This window comes from Rhineura floridana, chromosome 2 (genome assembly GCF_030035675.1).
Source record: "Rhineura floridana isolate rRhiFlo1 chromosome 2, rRhiFlo1.hap2, whole genome shotgun sequence".
Taxonomy (NCBI): domain Eukaryota; kingdom Metazoa; phylum Chordata; class Lepidosauria; order Squamata; family Rhineuridae; genus Rhineura; species Rhineura floridana.
Window position 1 is genome coordinate 166,875,924 of NC_084481.1, and position 23,558 is coordinate 166,899,481.

The window sequence follows — 23,558 nt, forward strand, 5'->3', positions numbered from 1 at the left end:
AAATGTTTCATTTTAGAAATCACTGACAAAACCCATAAAGCTAGAAATAATAGCACCAACATTTTTCACGATTCCTCTGCATTGAAAATATTCTGAATTTAAACTAGGGGTGGGGCTTGCTGGAACCAGATCCACACATCTTTTCTGGAAATACTCTGGAATTACAAGTGCCTCAGATTAACCTGCTCTGCTCATCCAGCTTTCAATGAGTGAGTGCAGGAAAATTGTTAACACAGAGTATGTTACAAGTACATAAACCATCCACTATTTCGCCTCTCAATTTACAAAAATAAATGCAAAATGATTAAGTAAAAAAAAAGATATTTATTATAGAAAGAGACTCACTCTTGCTTGCTTCCTTGCCTGCTCTCTCTAGCCAGGTCATACTAAACTAAACAACAAAAAACTCCCCAAAGCAGAAAACACTCCCTGTTGCTTCTCTGGTTACTAATAAGGAGATCTGGCCTTCAGGGAAACAGCTCTGGGCATGGTCAGAACTAGGTTGAGGAAGCAGGCCTGATTCAGGCTTGGCTCCTCCTAGACTCCTCCCTAATCTGCTATCCTGGCTGTGTTGGATTAGCTTCATAACGACAGATGGAGCAGGAGCCTTCCCTTTAGGGCTAACAAGCTGGCTGTTCTGGGAGGGAACTCTTTGCCATAGCTACACTTTTGGATTAGGTTTGGCTGAGTGGTGACAGAGAAAAGGAGATCGACAGAAATGTTTTCACAAGCCTCTGTAAGTTCAAGAAATGACAAAATTGTATGTGTGACAGGAGAGAGCGTGCAGCTTTGAAATTTTTTGGGGGGGTATGTTGTTTAAAATTGCATGACATTCTCATTGGGAAAGCTGTGCTTCAGTTGCCCTAGTGGACCAGGCTCTACTGGAAACAGAATGGATCTCTTTGCACATTCATAGATTTGAAAGCTGTAAATTCTAATATCGTAGCAGATTGTCAGCCGTTTCCCAGCTGTTTGCTTTGAAGGAGGCTTTGTCTTTACAGTTTTCTATGTATCTTCTGCATATCACTGGATTTCATATTGCCGGTATGGTCTGGGTGCAGTAACCCAGTTAAAAATGGAAGATAAGTTTGTGATGGCATTTGTTTCTAGACTTTGTCTTTAGAAGCATCCAGTTGTTGAAGAAGGGCATGTGAGGAGGCAGAAGAAAGTAAGAATACAACTGAGAATGTGGCTGAAGCTGTCTTTGAGAATTATTACTCTTTTTCTTATGGACTGTGAGCACACTAGTTGCCTACAGGAAAGCATTTCCATTGGCCACACCTGGAAGAGGAGTGGGTTGATCTGCCAATCAATTGCAAAATCTCTTTGAAGCACACCCAAGCTGATCTCACAAGGTTTATAGTAAGAAGGAGTGGGGTTTGACTAGAGTTGTGTGCCCCGGTTTTCAGAAAAGAGGGATGAAGATGTATTCAAACCAGCAGAACAGTGAGTGTGTCTCTACCCATGGATGAAGGGGCAGATACAAAAAAGTGTTACTATATTTTCTCATTCCCTAACAGAAGTGCTCCTGATTAGGATGTCAGCTAGCCAGTATTCTCCAGGACACATCAATATCTAATCCAGTGATTCTCAAACGGTGCGCCGCAGCACACTGGTGCGCCACAAGAGGTGTGCTGCGAATATTATGAAAGTATATTTTTAAAAAGAGAAGAAACCCATTTGTATTTAACTTATTTTTATTCATAGTTTAAAATATATTAATATATTTTTAATTTTGTACAGAAAGTGCGCCAGAAAATTTTTATATGTTTTACAGTGCGCTGTGAACCAAAAACATTTGAGAACCACTGATCTAATCTGTAGCAGTCTATACCGATGCAGTACTTATGGATGCTTTCCTTATTGTTTTCATTCTATTGTTTAATTCTATTGTTTTTAATTCTATTATGTTTTTTGTATATTGTAATGCTGCCTTGATATACTTTTATGAAAAGTGCGGCTTATAAATATTTAAATAAATAAATACCAACCATCCACCGAGTTCTCTGGGCAGTTTACATGAACAATAAAATACAGATTATGATTCACAATTTAAAAAAACCCTAACAATAAATTTAAAAATTGCAGAGCACAAAACAACTAAAATCTGCATAAAATACAGCAGCTGAAACAGTTAAAACCAACATAAAAGCCAGGAAGGGAGGCAAAAACTACAGCACCTGATAGACTGTAATTAAAATTAAAAGGCCTGGGAGAATAGGAAGGTCTTTATCTGCCTAAAAGATCACAGCGAAAGTGCCAAGAGAGCTTCTCTGGGGAGGGCATTCCATAAGAGTGGTACCACCAATGAAAAACTATAAGCTGTTAGGAGCTCAAGAAAGACAGTTCACTCCCCTATGCTGCTGGTTTTTCAGTTTCTTTTGCAATTGAGATTCAATGCTCTATGGCTCCTGGAAAATACTGAATGCTATCTGCCTCGTACCTGGCATTGCTTGGGAATTCTAAGAAACCAAAAAATCAGTGTAGTTTTGAAAGGTTCAGTCTGCCATCTTGATTCAAAACAACATCTAATTGTATCTAAACGTAGATGAAAACCTGTTCCTTGATCTCAGGAACCAATATACAAAATTTGGTTATGATGCTTAGTGAACAAACAACTTCCAACATGTGTAGTAGATGTTCAGTTCTCATTGGGCAATATTTTTTGAGTGATGGTGGTGATGTTTGCATTTTAAAAATGTTTTGTACTTATTAATACTCTGACCATAACAGTATGCCCTTTTTTCTTAGGGATCCCATTTTGGCAAAAGTTTGGTCAGTGAGGGGACACTGATATTTTGTTTGATATTGGAGGGAGTGGAATTCTGTTCTGCTTACAACAAACAGACCTTATTTTGTTCAAACTCTTGACCCTGGTGTAGATCTTCATGCTTAATAGTAATCCTACATCCTCCAATGTCCAAGTAATGTTATTACCACATATAGAACATGGAGGCCTGAAGTCTTAGGCCGGGTATGCTTTGCTAAATACTCTTTCTAATTGGAATCCTGACTTTGGAGTAGAAGAAAAATCTGTAGGGATCTGATGGCCATGATGACAATATGATAAAGCCCGGAGGAGGGATTTTTAGTCATGCTTCACAAGACTGTGTAGAAAGAGGTTGAACACATGCTGTCAGGTGAGGAAGTTCATTCAACTTTTGTAACAGGAATGACAGATGCATGGCCCTTCGGATGATGTTGGATTACAACTACCACTGGTCATGCTGGATGGGACTAAATGGAATTCCACAACATCTGGAGGGTCATAGGGACCCCCTTCTCTGTAACCTTCCTTCTATTTACATTTTATTCATGTGGCTGTATTTTATTGCTGCACTTTTGTGATGTATGTTATTCTTTGTTTTGGATAGTTTTGTTTTGGATATTTACCTTTATGGTGAACTGCCTTGAGCTTTATCCAGAGAAAGAATGTAAATAAACTTTAAGAGTTGTCTGTATCTTTCTCCTTCCTACAAATTGCCTTTCAGGTGCAGGCACCTCCCTTCTCTTTGCTCTCTGTACATATTATAAGAATGAGAAATCTCCGGCAAGCAGATGTGTGTGAGTATCTGTAAATCCTGAGATTCTGTAAATCTAGTTTACCAAATGTTTGGATGTTCATATTAACATTAATGGATTTAATATTAATTTTAAATACTTGTTTTATGTTGTCCGTGTTTAATGGAAACTGCAGCAGTCATAACTACTGTAAGCCCTGTTGACTATCATTGGCTTTGCTGAAAAATTAAGACACTCTCCCTTGCCTGCCTTGGCTGTCTGTGAGAAAGAGGAACATAGTTCACCTTGGCCCTGTGCATGTGCAGGGCTCAAGAATGTGATCCTGGATCAAGTCGTTTTCAGATATTAGCTGCATGACGAAAGAATGCATGTAGGCTCATTTCATATGTTGAAATTGGGGCATGAAGGTCAAGGATGGAACCTGCTGCTGTGATACTGTCTGCTGCCCCCCTCCACTGCATCTGTGCTTGTTCTTTGTTTATGAAGTTTATGTCAAAAAAGGCTTTTGAGGCATTTTGTTTTTTACTGCACCACACCTAAACAGACTAAAATGTGGTCAATCTAACAGGTATATATAAAGTTATTCCCTAATAACCTAGCGCTCTAAAATTAATTAAACAAGTGTGCTATGAGAGAAAAGTTGTCCCAAGGGTGGTAGGATAGAGAGTGAAACCAGGCGCTTTATAAATTAGGTAATTTTTTCCAAAGGACAGTCCCATTAACAGAGTTAATATAAATTAGGTAATTTTTCCAAAGGACAGTCCCATTAACAGAGTTATGTGTACTGGTTAGGCCTTATTCAGTTTCCTCTCCCTAAAAGATATGTAGATAACTAATTCAGATGTTATTTTCCTATGTTGTCTGTACTCATAGTATCACTTCAAAAATACCATTTTTTATCTTTCTTTACTAGAAGAGCAGAATGTTATTCAACAGGGTTCAGGTAGAAAAAAGAGAGTAAGACTGACCTAGTTGATATCTTGCCTCTAATGTTAGAAGCACAACACCCTTCTTTTAATCCAGGGGGAGCTAGCCAGATGTGGCTGGACTTCAACTCCCATTATCCCTGACCATTGGCCATGATGGCTGGGGCTGATGATAGTTGGAGTCCAATAACATCTCGGGGTGGGGGCACAGATTCACCACCCCTGTTTTAATTGATCCAGAGTGCTATCGTTCTAGGCATAGCACCTGAAGTTATTATTGTACAAGGAGAAGCCTGTATCTGTGTTTTTCAGAACCAATGCCTTTTTTTTTTTAAAACACGTAGTAAGCCAAAGTGATTGTTATGTACGTTTGAAGTTACCAACGGCTTCTTTTAATGATGCCCGGACAAAAACCATCTCAAATAGCAGAAATCCAGTTTGGAATGAAACCTTCTACTTTAGAATCCAGAATATGGCAAAGGTGAGGTGATAATACATTGTCATTGTTTTTAACTGGCTGTTTTATTTATTTTAGTATGTTTATTTTAACCTACTTTGGTTTTATCATTTTAAATCTTTCTGTTGCTGTTTTAGTTTATTTTAATATAGTGAATTGTATCTGAGCATCACTTGGTGTAAAGGCAGGATACAAATTTAACAAATGAATAAAATAATAAATAAATCTTCCTGATGGCATCCTAAGAGCCTCTCCTGTGTCAATTTCTGGCCTTATTTTAAATCTGTGGATAGGGCAAAGTAGGAATTGAGTCCACTGTGCACCTAGAACCAAATTAACAATATGCCACTGGGAACATTTAAAAAAGCCTGCCAGTGATTGCAGTAAAGTTGTCCTGTTAGTGCAAGAACTTACACTTGTGCAACAGGACCTCCTCTCCTCACATGTCTCCCCCCACCCCAGTCTGTTTTGGAGTTTTCCCATCCCTCTGGAGCAGATTTGGGGGGCAGGTAAGGCTGGTGGGGAGAGGAGATGGAGAGGAAGTCTCATTGCACAGGTGGAAGTCCATACACAAGATGACTTTGTTGGACACAACCCTTGCAGGTGGGTCTTTTTCACCCAACTGGCACTCTACTGGCAGGGAAAGTGCTAAGTGGGTGAGAATGAGTTATTATTTTTTTTATTTGTTTGCCACCTGCTTCCCAGTTCTAAGAAGCTCTCAAAGTGGCTTATAAAAAGTTCTCAGGGTAAAGTCACACTCAAATCTCGCATAGGAGTGGAAAATACATGGTGATTGGCTTGATCTGGTGATCACACTATTTACATGAGCCTCTCTGCAGCGTGCCGGTCACAGCATGGGGAAACAGTTCCCACGCTCTTGGCTGCGTATATGAAGGAAGCCAGATTGTGATATGAAGCATATACAGACAAAGTCGCCACAGATTTAAATAAGTTTTGTAAGTGGGCCTTAGTCTCTCTTAGGTCAGATTTCTAGATTTTGGCTACAGTTATCACCTGGGACGGATCTAAAGTCTAATTATACATTGTGTCAATTCTGTTTTTCCTAATGTTACTTTGGGGATGGGAGAGGGTTCTAATTAAGTTAGAAGATGCTAAAGATATCCAAGGTAAAGATGCTTTGAAGATTTAGGTGCTGTTTTCTTCTGGGTGGAATAGGGTTATGGGAAGAGTCCTCCTACACATTGTCACAGTGAAATCTTTTGATGTAGTTAAGTGATGGTTGTGTAGTTTAATGTTTTGCCAGGGCTGTGAGTAATTTTAACCATTACATACTCCTCCTGTGCCTAAAAAAGAACCAATTGTTTTACTCCCTCTCTTTCTCCTGAACCAACTGATTGCTGTTTGCTGTCATCATGACCTATTTTACATTCATTATAGTCGAGGAAGAGGAAGAAGAGCAAGGTAAAGTTTAATGATGGAACAGGAAGAGACGATGACTCTGGTGCTCAGAAGTCAATATTCTCTTGAGAAAACACACTCACTCAGTGCATAGCTTCTCTCATCACATACTAATATTTTTTTCTATTCCCTTAGAATTTACTAGAACTGAAAGTGTGTGATGAAGACAGTCTCTTCAGGGATGATCAGCTTTGCACAGTTCTTTTTGATGTAGCTCAACTCCGCCTTGGAGAAACAGTTTGCAGGCATTTTGAATTGAACCAACAGGTGAGAGACAAAATTATAGGTACAGTTTGGGTGGACAGGATACAAACTAATAAGATATGTTTCCCTGAAACATCCTGTAATTTATATCTAATTTGTTCAATGCACAGTGTTTCTCTTTCATTCAGTGTCCCCATTTAATACCTACCATGCTGAGTATTTTTTCCCAAGGGATTTATCTTTTCATGATATATACTTGTCTACAGTAAATTGCTTCTCCTGATTTACACACCTATTTTACATTTATCATTTTGCTGAGATGTGTTGTGATGTAGAATTGTTAACTGTTTAATACAGTCCCTTTGCTAGAAGATGTGAAGCCAAGTTAGTTTTACAATGTATGGTCCAAGTAGAACCTGGAATTAAATCACATGAAAAGCTTCGATTCCATGTGAGAGTTGTCATCCCTTGACTGTCCAATCACATTTTTCAAAGCTTGGCCTCTTGAATTGCAACAACAGTCTTTTGATTTTTTTCCCCAGATCCTCCCCCCCACCCCCAGATGGCTATCACTTGAATCTGTACAGATTTTTTTAAAAAAAAATTGCACCTGTAGGCATGGATAGATAGCTAAGCTTTAGCTATTTAACAGGCTGGCACCTGGGTTTCTACTTTCTCTGTGATCTTTGTGAGTGTATGTATGTTAGCAATTCACCAGTTTAGGTTTGTGACTGAGGCTGCATAGTTCTGGCTTTCTCTGCAGGGAATGATGGTAGTTCAGTTCTCATGATCCCAAGTGGAAGGAGATGGTACAATATGAAGACGTGGGATGTGTCTCCTGTATCTTTGAAAGCAAGGAAGGAGGGGGAGGCCAGAAAATCTTCTTTCATTCTATGGGTTGCAGGAGGTCCCCACCTGCCTGGATATTAAAATGTGTGTATGCACATGTGTGCAAGCAGAATCAGAGGCCTGCATGGTGGGCTGGATTTCTTGCCCCAATTCTCCTTGCAGAAAATGAGCAGGGACATTCAACTTTATGATGCCTTTTTTAAAATCAAGGTTGTGGAAAAGTTTTTCTGCTTATACTGGACACACATGTTTACCATCCTTATGTGAACGTATATGATTATTTGAATGGAGAAGTGCCACCAGGAGGTATCTTTCTGGTGTCACAGTGAACACATTTTCTGGGATATGGTTAAATAGTGATGTTACCAAACTTAGAAGCCATTAATATGGCCCAAAATTATCAGCATGGAAAGAATTAAATGAATTCTTAGTTGTCTTAGAATTAAATGAATCATATTTCCATTCTTCATGTTTTCAAAGCAAAGTTAGCATATTTATTCTTCCAGATATGATCAAAATCAATTTCACTATGAGGGTTGTAGATGAAAATGTAGCTGATATTCTGTGTTTAACGTCTATAATGTCTCTATATCAATAATCTATAATTTATATCAGCAATGATTGGGTTAGCCTTTCAACACACCTGTTGTCAAATTTCAGTTTGGCAAAGGTCACAGTGTAGTTTCAAAAGCTGTTTTCCATGTGGTGAAAGTTTCAGTCAGCATGATACCACCATGCTAGCAATTTGGGCACCTGGGGTGGTATACTCTGAGGCGAACGTAGTTGAATACAACCCATAGCGTCACATGCACATGACAGTACAGCCCTGAAATCCCCCCTTGCCTCTCCCTGCAAACAAGGACTAAACACAGAGTTAGATTTCGGCAGACGTTCTAGATGTCCAATGAAATTCAAGTCCTATTTATACATACCCTGCCCTAAACCACCCTGGAATGGTTGGGGCTCCATATGATTCCCAGGGGTGTATGAATTGTTGCTGTGTTGCTTCTGGAATTTTCCCACTTTGACCTCAAGCCTCAACAATCCCCAGAGAGGTAAAAAGGGATGGGAGGATTCATGTTTTTATTTATTTATTTATTTATAGAATTTATTAGTCGCCCATCTGGCTGGCTGTCCAGCCACTCTGAGTGACGTACAACATAGGCATATAATACCTAGACATTGAAAATCTAAAAACAAGATAAAATCTAGCCCACCCCAAAAGCCTGCCTGAAGAGCCAGGTTCAGAGGTGAAGTGCCGTGCTCAACAATTGATAATGTTCATGGCAATGACATGAGCCTCTTGCCACTCTGGAGTGGTTTCCATGATCATAGGTGGATGTGAGTTGGACCCAGCACTGAGCAAGTAATGCTCCCCCTCCAAAAAATGTTCTCTGACTGTAGCAGGTATAGGGCAGAGAGAAAAAAATATTGATCTTGATTCTCCTTCCAGCTTTGAGGAGTCTGAATCAGAATCTACTTCAGTTAGACCCAGATCACCCATGCAAGTGTGCCCCAGATGATTTATAGCACTCCTTCAAGCAGGTAATTGCAGCATTAAGCATGTCTGCTAATTCTGCTTCGTAGGGCCTTCCTTAGAGTACATATGTGCATGTGTAGTGTGAGTGGAGGAGGGCAAAGAAAGGATTTCTTTCCCATGCACCCATCCTGTTTATGAACCATGTCTGTTTGTATGTAATGCATACTGTGCTAGCATGTTTGCATCTAAGGATCTGACAAATCTGTGTGAGACATGTGCAAGGTTGTGTGTGTTGACAATGGGTAAAGGGGATGAGCCCTTTCCATTGTTCTTTCCTACCACCACAAATCATCATGCATACCCATTAGTTAAATTTATGACCTGAAAAAGGACTGGAAAATATTTAAAATTCTTGGTACCAGCATACATTTTCTTGTTACCTAATATTTTAGGGTTTTTTGGATACCAGCTTTGAATTTTCAGGCACCTGGAAGGTCAATATCTGGGATATTTCCAGCCCTGAGGAGATAAGATACATTTATTTTGACCTCTAATGCACCTGTGTCAATCTCTCCCTCTGGATTTCCTTTCATTCCATTGCCCAAACTAAATACAGGGGTGTAGTGATCCAGGGTCTTGGGGGGTGTCTTAGATCCCTTACTTTTTTGGGAGCAGGATTCCAGCAGAGTCCCTATGTCTCCAGCGTCCTATGAGCCAATCAGCATGAAAGAAGAGTGTGTTAGGTACTGAGAAGAATCTTCTTACATGGTTCCTTGTCCTTTCCTGCTGATTGGAGCCAATCAGAATGAAAGGAGGTGAGCCAGCCCTTGAGAAGACCCTTCTCAGTAGCTAACACTCTTCTCTTGTATGATGATTGGCTCCTATGGGTATCTGCTGTTCTGGAGGAAGGTGCACATGGGAAGGACTGAAGAGTGTGGAGATGATGATGGAGAGCAAGCAAGTGAAAGGGGATGTGACTATGAGGTGGCTTGGCGTGACTACCATGAAGCGACCCTGCACTTCTGCATTTGTCAATACATTACTGACTAAATAGATTGGCAGATGACAAAAACATCTGTTTCTGCTGGAAAGTGGGCAGAGTCTAAGCTGCAAGTGTACATAATATACGCTGCTGCCTTGTCCAGACTTAAACATGTATTTAGAGGCTATGTTTCACTTCCAGGAAGTTCTTCCTGAAGTCAGTGAACTAATTTTTGTTCTCCTGTGTGATTCATACTGTAATTTTTGTCAAAATGGTTATTTGCTCAGTCTTTCAAAATGGTTTATCATAGGCAACATTTTCTGAAGTGTATTTTAGTAGTTTGGTGGCTTGTTTTAGAGATTGGCTTTAAAATTTAGTCTTGTTTTTACAACATTCCAGATACCAGTTATTCATAGAGATCTGCGGACAGAAATCAACTGGCCATGCCAGTCTGAAACATTTGTATGTGTAATGTCACACCTTTGTGAATCCTCTTGCAATTCTGCAGTAAAAACTGTATACTACAATTACATAAGTGAAATATAAATGAATTTATTTCTTATGCCTTTATCATACGTCTTCATTTGGGAGCCATTGTGTTAAATGGGGTTTAAGAGTGTGGTTTTTCCTATTAACTATGTAAGGGAGTCATCTAGAACATCTCTGTAGTGGCACACTCACTCAGTCTTACTTGATTGTAAAGAAGGAGATAGTCTGTAGGCATGATTGCCCCAAACCATTTCAGACCATTCAGTAGCTATTACAACTGAGCTGCAAGCTGTATTGGGATTAGGACTCTGGGAATTCAGCACAGGCCACATTCAAGAGAGCTGATAAAGGCTGAAGAATGAATCCTTCTAGTCCAGGGTAGGCAACCTTTTTTAGCCCAAGGGCCGCATTCCTTTCTGGGCAACCTTCCAGGGGCCACATACCAGTTATTGGTAGGGCCAGAGGCAAAAGTGGGTGGAGCAATGAATCTAAATATTTCCTCTGTACAGTAGGCTAGTTTCTTCACACACTCATACAGCCCTCTCTGTCCTCCATCCAGACAAGCAAGAGGCATAATCAAAGTTCAAGGACACCTTCCAGCTAGGCAAAAGCACTTGGGGTGTGAAGCAGAGCAAGTGAGGGGTATGGCTTGGGGAGTGTTCTGAGGGCCAGACAGAGAGGCCCCCAGGCCTAAGGTTCCCCATGCTGTTCTAGTCTGCTAGAGGCCTAGAGCACATGTTGAGGACCATGCCTGGGTCAACAGAAGATCCGTCTGGAGGACTGGGAACTGAGTGGGATGTATGGACAAGTGCCAAGAACAATTTAGGGAGCAGAAAAAATGGGTAGGTCCAAGGATAGAGGCAACAGGAAGCAGCAGTGCTATCTCATTTTCTAGGAAGGTCCCAGTGTTCACCCATTGATAGAGATGTATGAGCAGAAGCCATTACTATCTTCAGGATAAGGGTTAATCAGAAACCTCTTCAGAGAGACCTCTTTCTCTGCAAGCTGTGCCTCTAGGGCCGATTCAAAAGGGGAGAAGGGTTGTTTTTCATTTAATTGTTCACAAGCCATGAAAAGCCCCCCTCTTTTCAGCAAATCTTCATGGGGCCTTGCAAAGGGGGGCAAGAGTGTTCACTATTTGGGAACGGCTGCCTTCACCTTGAATAAGTGGAGGGAATGAGGATCCATTGTTAAGGCAACCAGGTCAACACCCTGGATGATATCCAGCTAAGTCATACTGAGAGTAGACCCACTGAAATCAATAGAGGTAAGTTACTAAAGTCCATTGATTTCAGTGAGTCTGCTCTCAGTATGGCTTAGTCAGATACCCCCCCCCATTTTTTGCTGTGCTGCACAACACAACTCCTGCAGATAATGGCAGCTTAGGCTCCTGGGCAGCATATGTTTCCCCCTCTATCGCGCTCAGAGGGACAGCAATGCAGTTTCCTTTCTTTCCCCTCAGTGATGTCACATAGCCAAATCTAATAGCCTAAATAGTGCTATGACATCATTCTCTTCACTACATGCTCTCTAACTGGTTGGGTTCATGAGTTGAAGGTGAGAGAAGCCCTAAAAACTAGCACTGGAGCACCAACAGATCAAAGTTGTGATCAGACATGAAAGAATGTGATCTGAAAAGAGACAGAGAAAGTTAGGGAGTTCCCTTTTGAAAGTGCTCTCTTCACCAAAAAATATTGGCGGATGAACTTTCAGCACATTGTGTTATCCCTAGCTTAGCCCTCTGTACCTGAGTTGTACTACTGAGTATGTGCATGAAAGATCAGAAAAACCTGGGTGGGCTGTATTTGCTGTATGGAACCTGGGAGGGTTGTCACCATTGTCTTAGTGTGTATATCATTTCCTGGGTAACCTAGAAACAAAATGGTAGACAGCACTATCAGAAGCAGAGGATTGTGGGTTGCAGCAGCATTTCTATTGACCCCAAAGAACTTGGGAAAAGAAAGTGCAGCTGATTAGGCAAAATACAAAGATGGATGTTGGGAGGATGAGCTGGGCTCCTGGGGGGTTGTCAGAAGAGGATTCAAATGGCTGGCAGAGGGAGGAGGGAGGAACTTACCCTCTGTGGAGCGAAACCGAAACAGAGGACATGCCAGAGATAGGGTCGCTTAGCAACGGGGAGCCTGAGAGCCTTGAAGTTTTAGAATCCCCCCCAGACATTCCCAGGCCCTCCCTTCTCCGCAGCTCAGAGCAAGAGGGAGGGCTGATCACAGCAGAAAGGCGGAGAGATGGTTTACCCTCAGCCATAGGGGTAAATCATAGGGATTCCCATAGGGGAATCGGACACTTCAGAAGAGGAGGAGGTGATGCCTCCCCCCTCACCACGCACACGCAGACGGTTGAAAAGACAGGAGAGAAGGGGGGGAAGGCGGGCAGTACCTGAGGGGGAGTTAAGGAGGAGCGAAAGGTTGCGCGCCCGTTTAGCCCCTTCTTAAAGAACAGGCGGGAAGCAGCCCCTTGCTCTGTCAACTTTCTCCCAATGTCGCAGGACCTGTATCCCTGTATTGCTTCATGAGAAAGCGCAGTCTTTGTTGGACATTACTCTAATAAAACACGAATTAACTACAACCTCTGGTCTGGTTCCTGAGTCGCATCCTGGGCCTGACAGCTTGACAGAGCCACCTAAATCACCCTCAACGCTCTCTTCACTTGACTGGGACAAGATGTCAAAGGGAGCAGCGGGGGGGACGAACCCCACTTCTGAGACGGAAGAAGTGAAACTCTTGAGGACTAAGGTAGCTGAATTGCAGACGGTTGTCCAAGCTCTGCTAGCAGCAGTCAAGGCGCTGAAGACAGATAATCAAACCTTGAAGGCCACGATAGACCAGATGCAAATAGTCCCTCCAGCTGCCGCAGTAAAGGTTCCCATTGGATTGCCCCCAAAATACGCGGGACAAAGTGATCAGTTGGCAACTTTCGTGGCTCAATGTGAGTTATATCTGGATGTCAGGCACATGGAGTTTCCAGACGATGGGGCTAAAGTAGCTTTTGTGATTAGCCTCCTGGAGGGAGAAGCTGCAAAATGTGTGACTCTGTATCTCGTGAGAAAGGATACTGTCTTAAGAAGGTACAGAGGATTTATACAGGAGATGACCGAGATGTTCCAAGACCCGCAAAGAGCTGAAACAGTAGCGCGGCAACTAGGCGCTCTGAAGCAAGCTAAAGGGACTGTTTCCGAGTACACTAACGCTTTTAAAATTCTGTCCCAGGAAACTGGTTACAATGACGCCGCCCTGATGTTTATGTACCGGAGTGGATTAAATGCTGAAATCCTGGATGAGTTGGCCAGGACCTCCCCCCCCGCTGACCTACCAGGGCTCATCCGGCTATGCCTACAGATAGATCACTGGATGGAAGGAAGGCGCCTGGAAAGGAAGCAGGAGGTCCCGAGATACTCAGCCTCGGCATCTCGCAGCAAGACCCTTCCCTCTGCAGGAATGGCAGGTAATGCAGCTGAGGGACTGGGAGGGGCTAGGCCAAGACTGTCGGAAGAAGAAAAGGAAAGACGCCGCCGAGAACGTTTATGCTTTTATTGTTCAAAGCCGGGCCACGTGGCCAGAGACTGTGGACTAAAAGGGGGGAAAGCTGAGCCGTCGGGAAACTAGAACACCCAGTCCACGTGCAGGCCGGTGGACTGGGGGCAGCGTTGTATAAAGGCCCCCCAATGATCCAACCTCCCTCAAAGGGGGTGTTGGTCTTGCCTATTCGGATTACAACTTCCAGAGGAGTGGTGTTTAATTCCACTGCCTTAATTGACAGTGGAGCCTCCACAAATTTTATTGATGTAAAGTTAGTCAAGTGTCATGGAATTTCCCGGTGGAAACTGAATGCTCCCCTAGCTGTGGAGACTATCGATGGGAGACCCCTGAAGTCAGGAGGGGTGACACAAGCCACGGAGGAAGTGAAACTTCAAATCCCCGGGCACGAAGAGTTCATTTCGCTATACGTGTCAGATCTCTCGAACTTTGAGGTGATTCTGGGAATGCCCTGGCTAGCAAAGCATGAACCCACAATAAGTTGGAAGGAGGCGGTGGTGTGGTTCACCTCACAGTATTGCCAGGAGAACTGTCAACCTGAAGGAATCAAGAACACCTTAGCGGGGGCAGTGCAAGAGATCGAGCAAGTGACCCTGCCGCCAAAGTATGAAGAATTCAAAGATGTGTTTGATGAAAAGGAGGCAGAGACTTTACCCCCCCACCGCCCTTACGACTGTGCGATTGATCTAGTGCCAGGAGCCAGCATTCCATCAGGGAGAATCTACTCTCTCACAGAGATTGAGAGGGAGGCCCTGAAGGAATTCCTGGATAAAAACCTGAGGCGAGGATTCATACGCCCCTCACAATCCCCTGCTGGAGCGCCACTATTGTTTGTGAAAAAGAAGGGGGGGGAACTCAGACCCTGTAACGACTATCGCGCATTGAACCAGATCACCATCCCCAACAGCTACCCGCTGCCCCTGATCTCAGAGTTGTTGGACCGACTGCGCTCTGCAAAAATCTTCACGAAGTTGGATTTGAGAGGAGCGTACAATCTGATCAGGATGAAGCAGGGAGATGAATGGAAAACAGGGTTCTTGACCGCTTACGGACAGTATGAATACCTGGTCATGCCGTTCGGACTTTGTGGAAGGCCAGGAATTTTTCAAAAATTCATGAACGACGTGTTTAGAGACTTGTTGGACACATATGTAATCTGTTACTTAGATGATATCCTGGTGTTCTCAAAGAACCAGGAAGACCACGACCAGCATGTGAAGACGGTGTTGCAGAGACTGAGAGAAAATCACCTGTATGCTAAATTAGAGAAATGTGGATTTGACCTCAAGTCTCTAGACTTCCTTGGATATCGAATCTCAGCGGAAGGCGTGGAGATGGACCCAGGGAAAGTAAGTTGTATATTGGACTGGGGCCAACCTGTCACCAAAAAGGATGTACAATGGTTTTTGGGGTTTGCCAATTATTACAGAAAGTTCATTCCAGGGTTTTCCAAATTGACAGCTCCTGTGACTGACTGTTTAAGGGGAAAGAAGAAGTTTCAATGGACAGAGAGTGCCACCCAGGCCTTTGAGGAGCTGAAGAGAAGGTTCGCTTCCGAGCCCATTCTGCACTTTGCTGACCCGACCCGCCCTTTCATCGTGGAAGCAGATGCTTCAGATTTTGCTATCGGGGGGGTCCTTCTGCAATTAGACCAAGAAGGAAAGGAGCTGCACCCCTGTGCGTACTTCTCTCGGAAGTTAAAGCCTGCAGAGAAGAATTACACAGTTTGGGAGAAGGAGCTGCTGGCCATCAAGGACTCTTTTGAAAACTGGAGACAATACCTAGAGGGGGCCCCTCATCAGATCGAAGTGCGCTCCGACCACAAGAACCTGGAAAGCCTCCAAACTGCCAGAAAGCTGAACCAGAGACAAATAAGATGGTCCCAGTTCTTCACCAGGTTTAACTTCAAGATCACTTACCAAGCCCAAGCCAAAAACCAGAGAGCTGATGCCTTATCCAGACAGCCACAGTACAAAGAAAGTGAATCTGAGGACCAGCCTCAGTACGTGATCCCGCCACAGAAATTAATGTTGGGATCATGCCAGTCTTCGTGGGAAGAGGAACTCAAAAAGGCACAACAAGAAGATGCAGACGTACTAAAATATGGGCAGGAGACGGGACAAAGTCAAGACTCAGAAGTAACCTTTCACTGGAGGAATGGACTATTATGGTTCAAAACAGCCAGATATGTGCCAGAGGGAGAATTAAGGCTCAGAATCCTACGCCAGTGACATGATTCCATCACAGCGGGACACTTTGGGATTTACAAGACCATTCAGAACGTGGCCAAGGACTTCTGGTGGCCTAAAATGCGTAGGGATATTGAAAGCTATGTAAAGTCCTGTTCTGTCTGTCTGCGGACAAAAACACAAACAGGAAAACCAGCAGGACTGTTACAACCGCTACCTGTCCCACATGAACCCTGGAAGGATCTCTCCATGGATTTTATAACTGATCTACCCAAATCCCAAGGAATGACAGCCGTTTTAGTCGTGGTAGATCTACTCACCAAAATGGCGCATTTCCTCCCTTGTGCAGGGGCCTTAGAGGCTAAGGAAACGGCCAAGTTATTCATCAAAGAAGTCTACCGACTGCATGGGTTGCCAAACAGTGTAGTCTCAGACCGAGGAACTCAGTTCACAGCCAAATTTTGGAGAGCAATGTGGAAACAGTTGCAGACGGAATTAAAACTCTCCTCCGCCCATCACCCCCAGACAGATGGGCAAACGGAACGCTTGAACGCCGTTTTGGAAAGATATTTACGAAGTTATGTGTCCTATCAACAGACTGACTGGGTATCATATTTGCATTTTGCAGAGTTCGCCTACAACAATTCTCTACACTCCAGCACTCAACAAACCCCATTCTTCACGAATTATGGATTCCATCCTAAAGTCTTTCCAAGCAGCTCAGAAGGAATGCTGGTACCGGCAGCTGAGGACTTCCTAAAAGAATTGCAAGCGGCGCAACAAACACTGAAACAGCAGTTAAACGAAGCCAAAACAGAGTACAAGCGAGTTGCTGACCTGCACAGGAAGGAGGGCCCCCCCCTTCAACCAGGAGACCAGGTATGGCTGTCCACCCGTTTCCTCCAGATGCCAGGCAAATGTAGAAAATTACAAGACAAAAGGGTGGGTCCTTTTGAAATAGAAACTCAAATTAATCCCGTGGCGTACCGGCTGAAGCTACCTGACACGTTTAAAATACATCCTGTGTTTCATTGATCCCTCTTGACGAAAGCTGCCCCTCCCAGTGAGCTGCGGCCGGAGGAGCCTCCTGGGTCCCCACTCCTGATAAATGAGCAGCTTGAGTTTGAAGTTGAGGAAATCTTGGATTCCAGGATCAGAAGCCACAAGCTGCAGTATTTGATTCACTGGAAGGGCTATGGAGTGGCTGACAGATCATGGGAAAATGCAGATGATGTGCATGCTCCAGAGTTAGTAAAACTTTTCCATCAACGTTTTCCTCACCGCCCCAAGCCAGACAGGGGGAGGGGGGCACAGCTTGAGATGGGGGATGGTGTCGGGAGGATGAGCTGGGCTCCTGGGGGGTTGTCAGAAGAGGATTCAAATGGCTGGCAGAGGGAGGAGGGAGGAACTTACCCTCTGTGGAGCGAAGCCGAAACAGAGGACATGCCAGAGATAGGGTCGCCTAGCAACGGGGAGCCTGAGAGCCTTGAAGTTTTAGAATCCCCCCCAGACATTCCCAGGCCCTCCCTTCTCCGCAGCTCAGAGCAAGAGGGAGGGCTGGTCACAGCAGAAAGGCGGAGAGACGGTTTATCCTCAGCGCCGCCTTTATCACCCATAGTGGAATCGGACACTTCAGAAGAGGAGGAGGTGATGCCTCCCCCCTCACCACGCACACGCAGACGGTTGAAAAGACAGGAGAGAAGGGGGGAAGGCGGGCAGTACCTGAGGGGGAGTTAAGGAGGAGCGAAAGGTTGCGCGCCCGTTTAGCCCCTTCTTAAAGAACAGGCGGGAAGTAGCCCCTTGCTCTGTCAACTTTCTCCCAATGTCGCAGGACCTGTATCCCTGTATTGCTTCATGAGAAAGCGCAGTCTTTGTTTGGACATTACCCTAATAAAACACGAATTAACTACAACTGGTCTGGTTCCTGAGTCGCATCCTGGGCCTGACAATGGGGAAGAGAGAAGAGACTAAAGGAGAGGTATGACTTACTGGCCAATTCTTAATTAGAGGACAAATACTGCAGATTTATAATCAGTCAATCTGTCCTCGTGTGCTTGCTGAGCTGCTTTTTTTTCTTGAGGGAGAGGAGTTCTGATTGTGGGGGAAGAAGGTGCTGGCTTGCTCACCTACCATCAGTACCCCAAGATTTTGAAATGTTGTGCTATGACCACTCTAGCCCAGAAAGGAGGAGACAACAGCCTTCATCTTTTTGGTCTCAACCCTTCCCAGGGCAGGGCTCCATATCAGGGACTCTGCAGAAGAAGGAGGGAGGGAAGTTTGACTCTATTTTAAAAATAAAAATAAAGTTTTAAAATAATTTTGCACACTTAATTTCCTTTCTCTGTGTTCCCATTTTCCTTCAATTTCAGAAAGACGAGGTTCTGGAAGTGCAGTTCACTTTGGAACAGAAGTGAGTAATGCTTGAGATGACGAAGTGTCTATGGTACATAAGGCTGCAATCCAATACATGTCTACTCAGAAGTAAGCTCCATTGCATTCAATGGGATTTACTTCCAGGTAAGTGTGAATTGGATTATAGCCTAAATGTTCATTTGAAAAATGTGAGTGATTAGTCTTAATTCAGTGCACAGTCAGGCACACTTAATGTATGCCAAATATATTTTCAGATAATGATTTGTTCCTCCAAAACAATCCTGCTTTTCTTTCAAAAAACATAACATTTCTTATAATGGAATTGTTATGTCCTGGATGTTGTAATAAAAACCAGATTTATTTTACAAACTAGATCACATTTCTTAACATAAAAATATGTTCTGGTTCATGGCATTCAGGAAAACTTAATTTGTTACTGCCTAAAGTATATTAAGGGACCATACCAAACTAACCTAAAATTGCATGTTACAACAAGGAAAGAAGTATCTTTGTTAGGTACTGCTAAATAAGTTTAATTAGGATGGAAACCCATCCTAATTTTCTTGCCAGAGAGGAGACCAAAGACAAATCCAAAATTCTGCACAGATAAAATTGAAAATACACATCTAAAGTTGTGTGCTCAGAAAATAGAACATGCATGGAATCTTGAGATGAGTAAAAGTACTCAGAAAAAATATTTGCTTTCTTTTCCTTTTTTATCCAGGCTAGATATTCCTGAAATTCTTGCTACAAATGGAGTACTGGTGGTATGTTCTTTCGATTTGTATTTGTACCTATGATGTCAATTGGCTTGGGAGGATTTTTATACTGAAAGGTGGCATATAAAATTAAAAAGTAAATAAGGCCTTGCCAATATAAGATGGCTGCTGATTTGGGGTGTCATGAAAAGGCAGAAAATTGTTATTTTACTTTTTAGTGGCAGGGACTGGGAGAGGCACTTGTGGGATGTTCTGCCTCAGGTGCCAAAATAACTTCCCTGTCCTTGCAAGCTTTGCACCTTCCTTTCAGGAGCAGGGTACACTATCTGCTGCTGTGTCTTGAGCAGCATAATACCTTGGACAGCCCTGCTGCCAAGTTATGACTCTCAAAGGCGCCCACAAAATGTTGTTCCTTGTAGTAGTGCAGCCTTCAAGTTGTTGCCCTCTTGATGTTTTTGGCTATAATTCTCATCATTCACAACCATTTGCCATGTTGTCTAGGGAACTGTGGAAACAGGGTTCTAAAATGTGCAAGTGTCCTCTTTTGGCCTTGTGGGGGAGCCCATGGGGTACGGCAGATTCGTTGTGACAGCACCATGGAGACACTTACTCATACAAAGATTGGAAGTGAACTGAGCCTCTTTGAGCCTCTACCTGAAGTCTGTTTGTCCTAGCCTCCACCCTCTTGTCGAGTACTTAGAGTCTCTTAAAGGGACCATCCTCTGGTTTGATAATGGACACTTCTTTTGCATTCAGTGGCTTCCCCCTTGGTGTGCTCTGTGTGTTGTATGGCGAAGTACGATGGGAGCTATTTGGTTCCTTGAGTCCAGGGGACGGTGGCTATGAGGTTCTGGTTCTATGGGCCCTAGTGCTGAGGAAGATATTTGGGGGGGGTCCTGCTTGCCATTATCAGATCCAGCGGTCCTCCAATCATCAACATCAGGCTCAGAGTCAGAACCCAATTTTGATGGTGACTCAGTGTCCTGGTCACTGTTGGTCACTGGGGTCACAACAGTGGGGAACCTCCATGGACAGAGCACCTTTCCACTTCAGACAACTCGCTTTCCATGAGTTGAAAGACAACTGAAACAGAGGTGCAGAGCTACCACTCTTGTCCCTGTGTACCCTAACTGTAACATCCTTGTAGGGCTAAGAGCTTTCAACAGTTTGTAATAAAAGACATTTTCAGGTATGGGTGTTACAAATTGGCAAATGTGACCCTGCTTTCATCTGAAATGCTGGAGGTCTGCAGTTGTCACCTTTCTCTCTCTCTTTTTTTTCTTGCAGTCTCGGGAACTTTCCTGCCTAGAAGTAGGGGTAGATGGAAGGAGGAAAAAAAGGAGAAGTAAGATTATTTTTTTATGCATCTTTCTATATAGGCACATATCCCTCAGAGGACTTCAGTGCAGCCCATGCAGAAATGCAACTCCCCTGCCACCACCAACCCCCCCTTTTGCTACCAAATTTTGCTGTATTCCCATGTTTGGAACTGTTACTTCCCTCCCCTCCCCCAGCATGCCAAATTACTGTTCGGAGGGCTGAGGGTGGGGGTGAGGAAGGCATTCATGGACATTGCCATGCAGCTTTTTCCCCACGAAAATCACATTTCCCTCAGTCCTCCAAACAACTGGGGAGTGCAATTATAATGGGCGGAAGGGGGGGAAGAGACATCTGGAGAGGAGAGGCCTAATCCAAACCTCCTCATGAGTGTGTGTGTGCCAGCCATAAAGCTCAGGGGTGGCAGTGGCTTTGAGCAAGCTGTTGTCTCTTGACACAACCTATCTGTGTTGTAAGGATGAAATAGGAAAGCCTCATGTATGCTGTCCTGTGTTGGTGGGTATACAAACATTATATATAAAGACGCCTCACTGTGCTTTCTGCTGAAGTTCTTTTTGTGCTCTGTACTCTGCACTCAGGACAACACTTCAAATTTACAGTGAAAGCATCCCTTGAAGATACTCAGAACATTTTACTGGGTGGTCATGCCAGAGATGCCCTCCCAAACCCCATGGTATTCCACTGTGTCAAGTATTGTAACCCCCTACTGGAAGTGAAATTGCCAAGGAAACGTTCCATCTGTGTGAGTAACCAACACCCATTTCCAGGGCCATATGTCCTCCACACAAGTAAAATCTACATGCTATGCTGATCAGAATAATTAGCACATGTCAAGCCAATTGCATGTTCCTTGCCTGTTTTGCAGTTTATTTTTGTTTCTATGATTTGGTTTTAAAGGGGGTTTATATTTTTCAACGAGTTGCAAGTTAGAAAGGATAGCTGAAAGGGACTGAGGTTAGGAGAGGTGTAATAGAAGCCGGGGGAATGGACAAAGAGGTGGGCACAATAGTAAAGGCTTCCTCCATTGAACACTAAAGCTGTACCTCTATCCTGCCATGTCCATCTCTACATCTGGCAAAAACTTCACCTCCAGGTTACATATTCTTAATTTGTTCTATCCAGCCATAAGGACTCCTAGTTGTTCGTTTAAAATGAATGAACAAACAAGATGCATAAGCTGGCCTTTTCAGAATAGCATATTCCACTGTACATAAGAGATTCAATGTGCAGATGACAAATATACAGATATGTGGAGTGCAACAACTTTACCCATGTTCAGAGGATCTACAGTTTTGTGCTCCCATACCAACTGTCAAACCCCCAATTCAGATACACATGCTCATGACTAGGGATGGGGAGAAAATTAAATTTAAATGATAACCTACTTATTTTCCATAGCAATACATGAACTGAAACACAGCAATCCTGCAAAATTCGTGCATCTCTGAATTTTGCAATGCAGTTATCTTGCCATGTAATGTGTAGAAAAATGTATCTACTAGGGTAAAATGTGCATAGAAATGCATACATTAGTGAAAATGAGATATAAAACTTCATTGCACTAGGGAAAATGGCTTTGCAAAAATGTGCATTTTAGACAAAAGTGCATACAAAAATGTACATATTATGAGAAATTCACACAAAATTTCATCATGAATTTTCATGATGACTTTTTTTAAAAAATTGCAAATTGATGAGGAAATTTGTAGAACTGAAGATTGAAAAGGTGAGAAAACCAACTTTGACAGATACATCCATATAACTAAGACCCATTAACACTAATAGAACACTATCCTTAAGTCTCACTGCTTTTAGCGGGACATAGTCATGATTATTTCATTTAAAATATTTTTAGGCAGCCCCTTCAGTAACACTTTAACTACATTGGGACCCTATTATCTCTAATTAGAACAAATTATGCAAACTGGGAAATTTTGTATAGAATTATTATACAGCCACAAGAGTGGCTGTATACAGCCAGCATGGATTTTTCTTATTCCACAGTGTTAAATTGAAAATACCCCCATGTCATTCTGATGCTTCCCATAAGCTCATTTCAAAACAAAACCTTTCAAAACCTATAGTCCTGAACTCAGAAATGCTGGCCTAACAACCTTCTAAATTTTCATGGTGATGCACAAAACAGAGAATCAAGAGTTCAAAGTGTAAAAAGAGAGAGAGAGTAATCAGACCCCTTTTGGACTTTTTTTCTGTCAGAGTTCTCATAATTTGTTGAAATTAATTAAAAATCAGCCATGGCCACAGAGTACTTGTAATCCTATTACTGATTTTGCCCCATACTCTGATCTTCATCTTCTGCAGTTTAAAAGTTAAAAAAGCCTAGCTGATTTTTAATTAATTTTGCGAAATATGGCATTGAAATCAGTGATAAGCTGGGTCATGCTCAGTAAGAACCAGCTGTCAGTGTTCTAAAAGCCAGTTTTACAGCTGCTTGGCTTGCCTAATTGGGACCACACCACACCAGACATTTATTTCACTTTAGACCCTAAAGAATCCTGGGAAGTGTAGTTTGTGAAGGGTGCTGAGAGGAGACTCCTATTCCCTTGACAGAGCTGCAATGGCCAGAGTGGGTTAACAGTCAACCGCTCTGATTGTAGCTCTGTGAGGGGAACAGGGCATCTCCTAGCAACTCTCAGCATCCTTTACTAACTACACTTCCCAGGATTCTTTGGGAGAAGGCATGACAGTCTAAAGTGACATAAAGATGTGGTGTGGATGTGGCCAGGAAACCTTGGTTTAAAATTGGGTGGGAGACTACATGCGCCTGCTGTAGAATAAACAGGTGGGGGAAACGCTGAGAAAGAATGATACTGCTCAGAATGTTTTCCTTTTGGAAAGGAAAGGGGCTCCCCTCTACCCAGTGCCCACCCACCCAATCTCCTCCTTCCTGCCTGCCCTTTCTGCCCTCCGCCTCCCCTCCCCAGGTCAGTTTCACCTATCCTAAGCATGATGGCACAGGAGTAAATCTCATTGAACTTAAAAAGCATGCAAATGATCAAAGCTGCCCTCCCCTCCTCCTCCCTCCTATCCCCTTCC

At 43.2% G+C, this 23,558-nt stretch overlaps 1 protein-coding gene across 4 annotated transcripts in view; it reads left to right on the top strand.

Moving 5' to 3' along the window:
• The first annotated feature begins 631 nt into the window (after positions 1-631).
• Positions 632-23,558, top strand: part of LOC133377361 (cytosolic phospholipase A2 epsilon-like) — a 70,421-nt gene continuing 47,494 nt past the window's right edge. For 2 of the 4 annotated variants that reach the window (XM_061611317.1, XM_061611320.1), the window contains exons 1-9: positions 632-736; positions 3,492-3,564; positions 4,793-4,929; positions 6,304-6,327; positions 6,460-6,591; positions 18,441-18,481; positions 19,169-19,211; positions 20,451-20,508; positions 21,080-21,243. In XM_061611317.1, coding sequence (XP_061467301.1) covers positions 719-736; positions 3,492-3,564; positions 4,793-4,929; positions 6,304-6,327; positions 6,460-6,591; positions 18,441-18,481; positions 19,169-19,211; positions 20,451-20,508; positions 21,080-21,243 — 690 coding nt within the window. In that variant the 5' untranslated portion in view covers positions 632-718. Of the gene's footprint in view, positions 737-1,397; positions 1,447-3,491; positions 3,565-4,792; positions 4,930-6,303; positions 6,328-6,459; positions 6,592-18,440; positions 18,482-19,168; positions 19,212-20,450; positions 20,509-21,079; positions 21,244-23,558 lie in introns of those variants that run through there. The other 2 variants (XM_061611319.1, XM_061611318.1) reach the window with 2 other exon arrangements.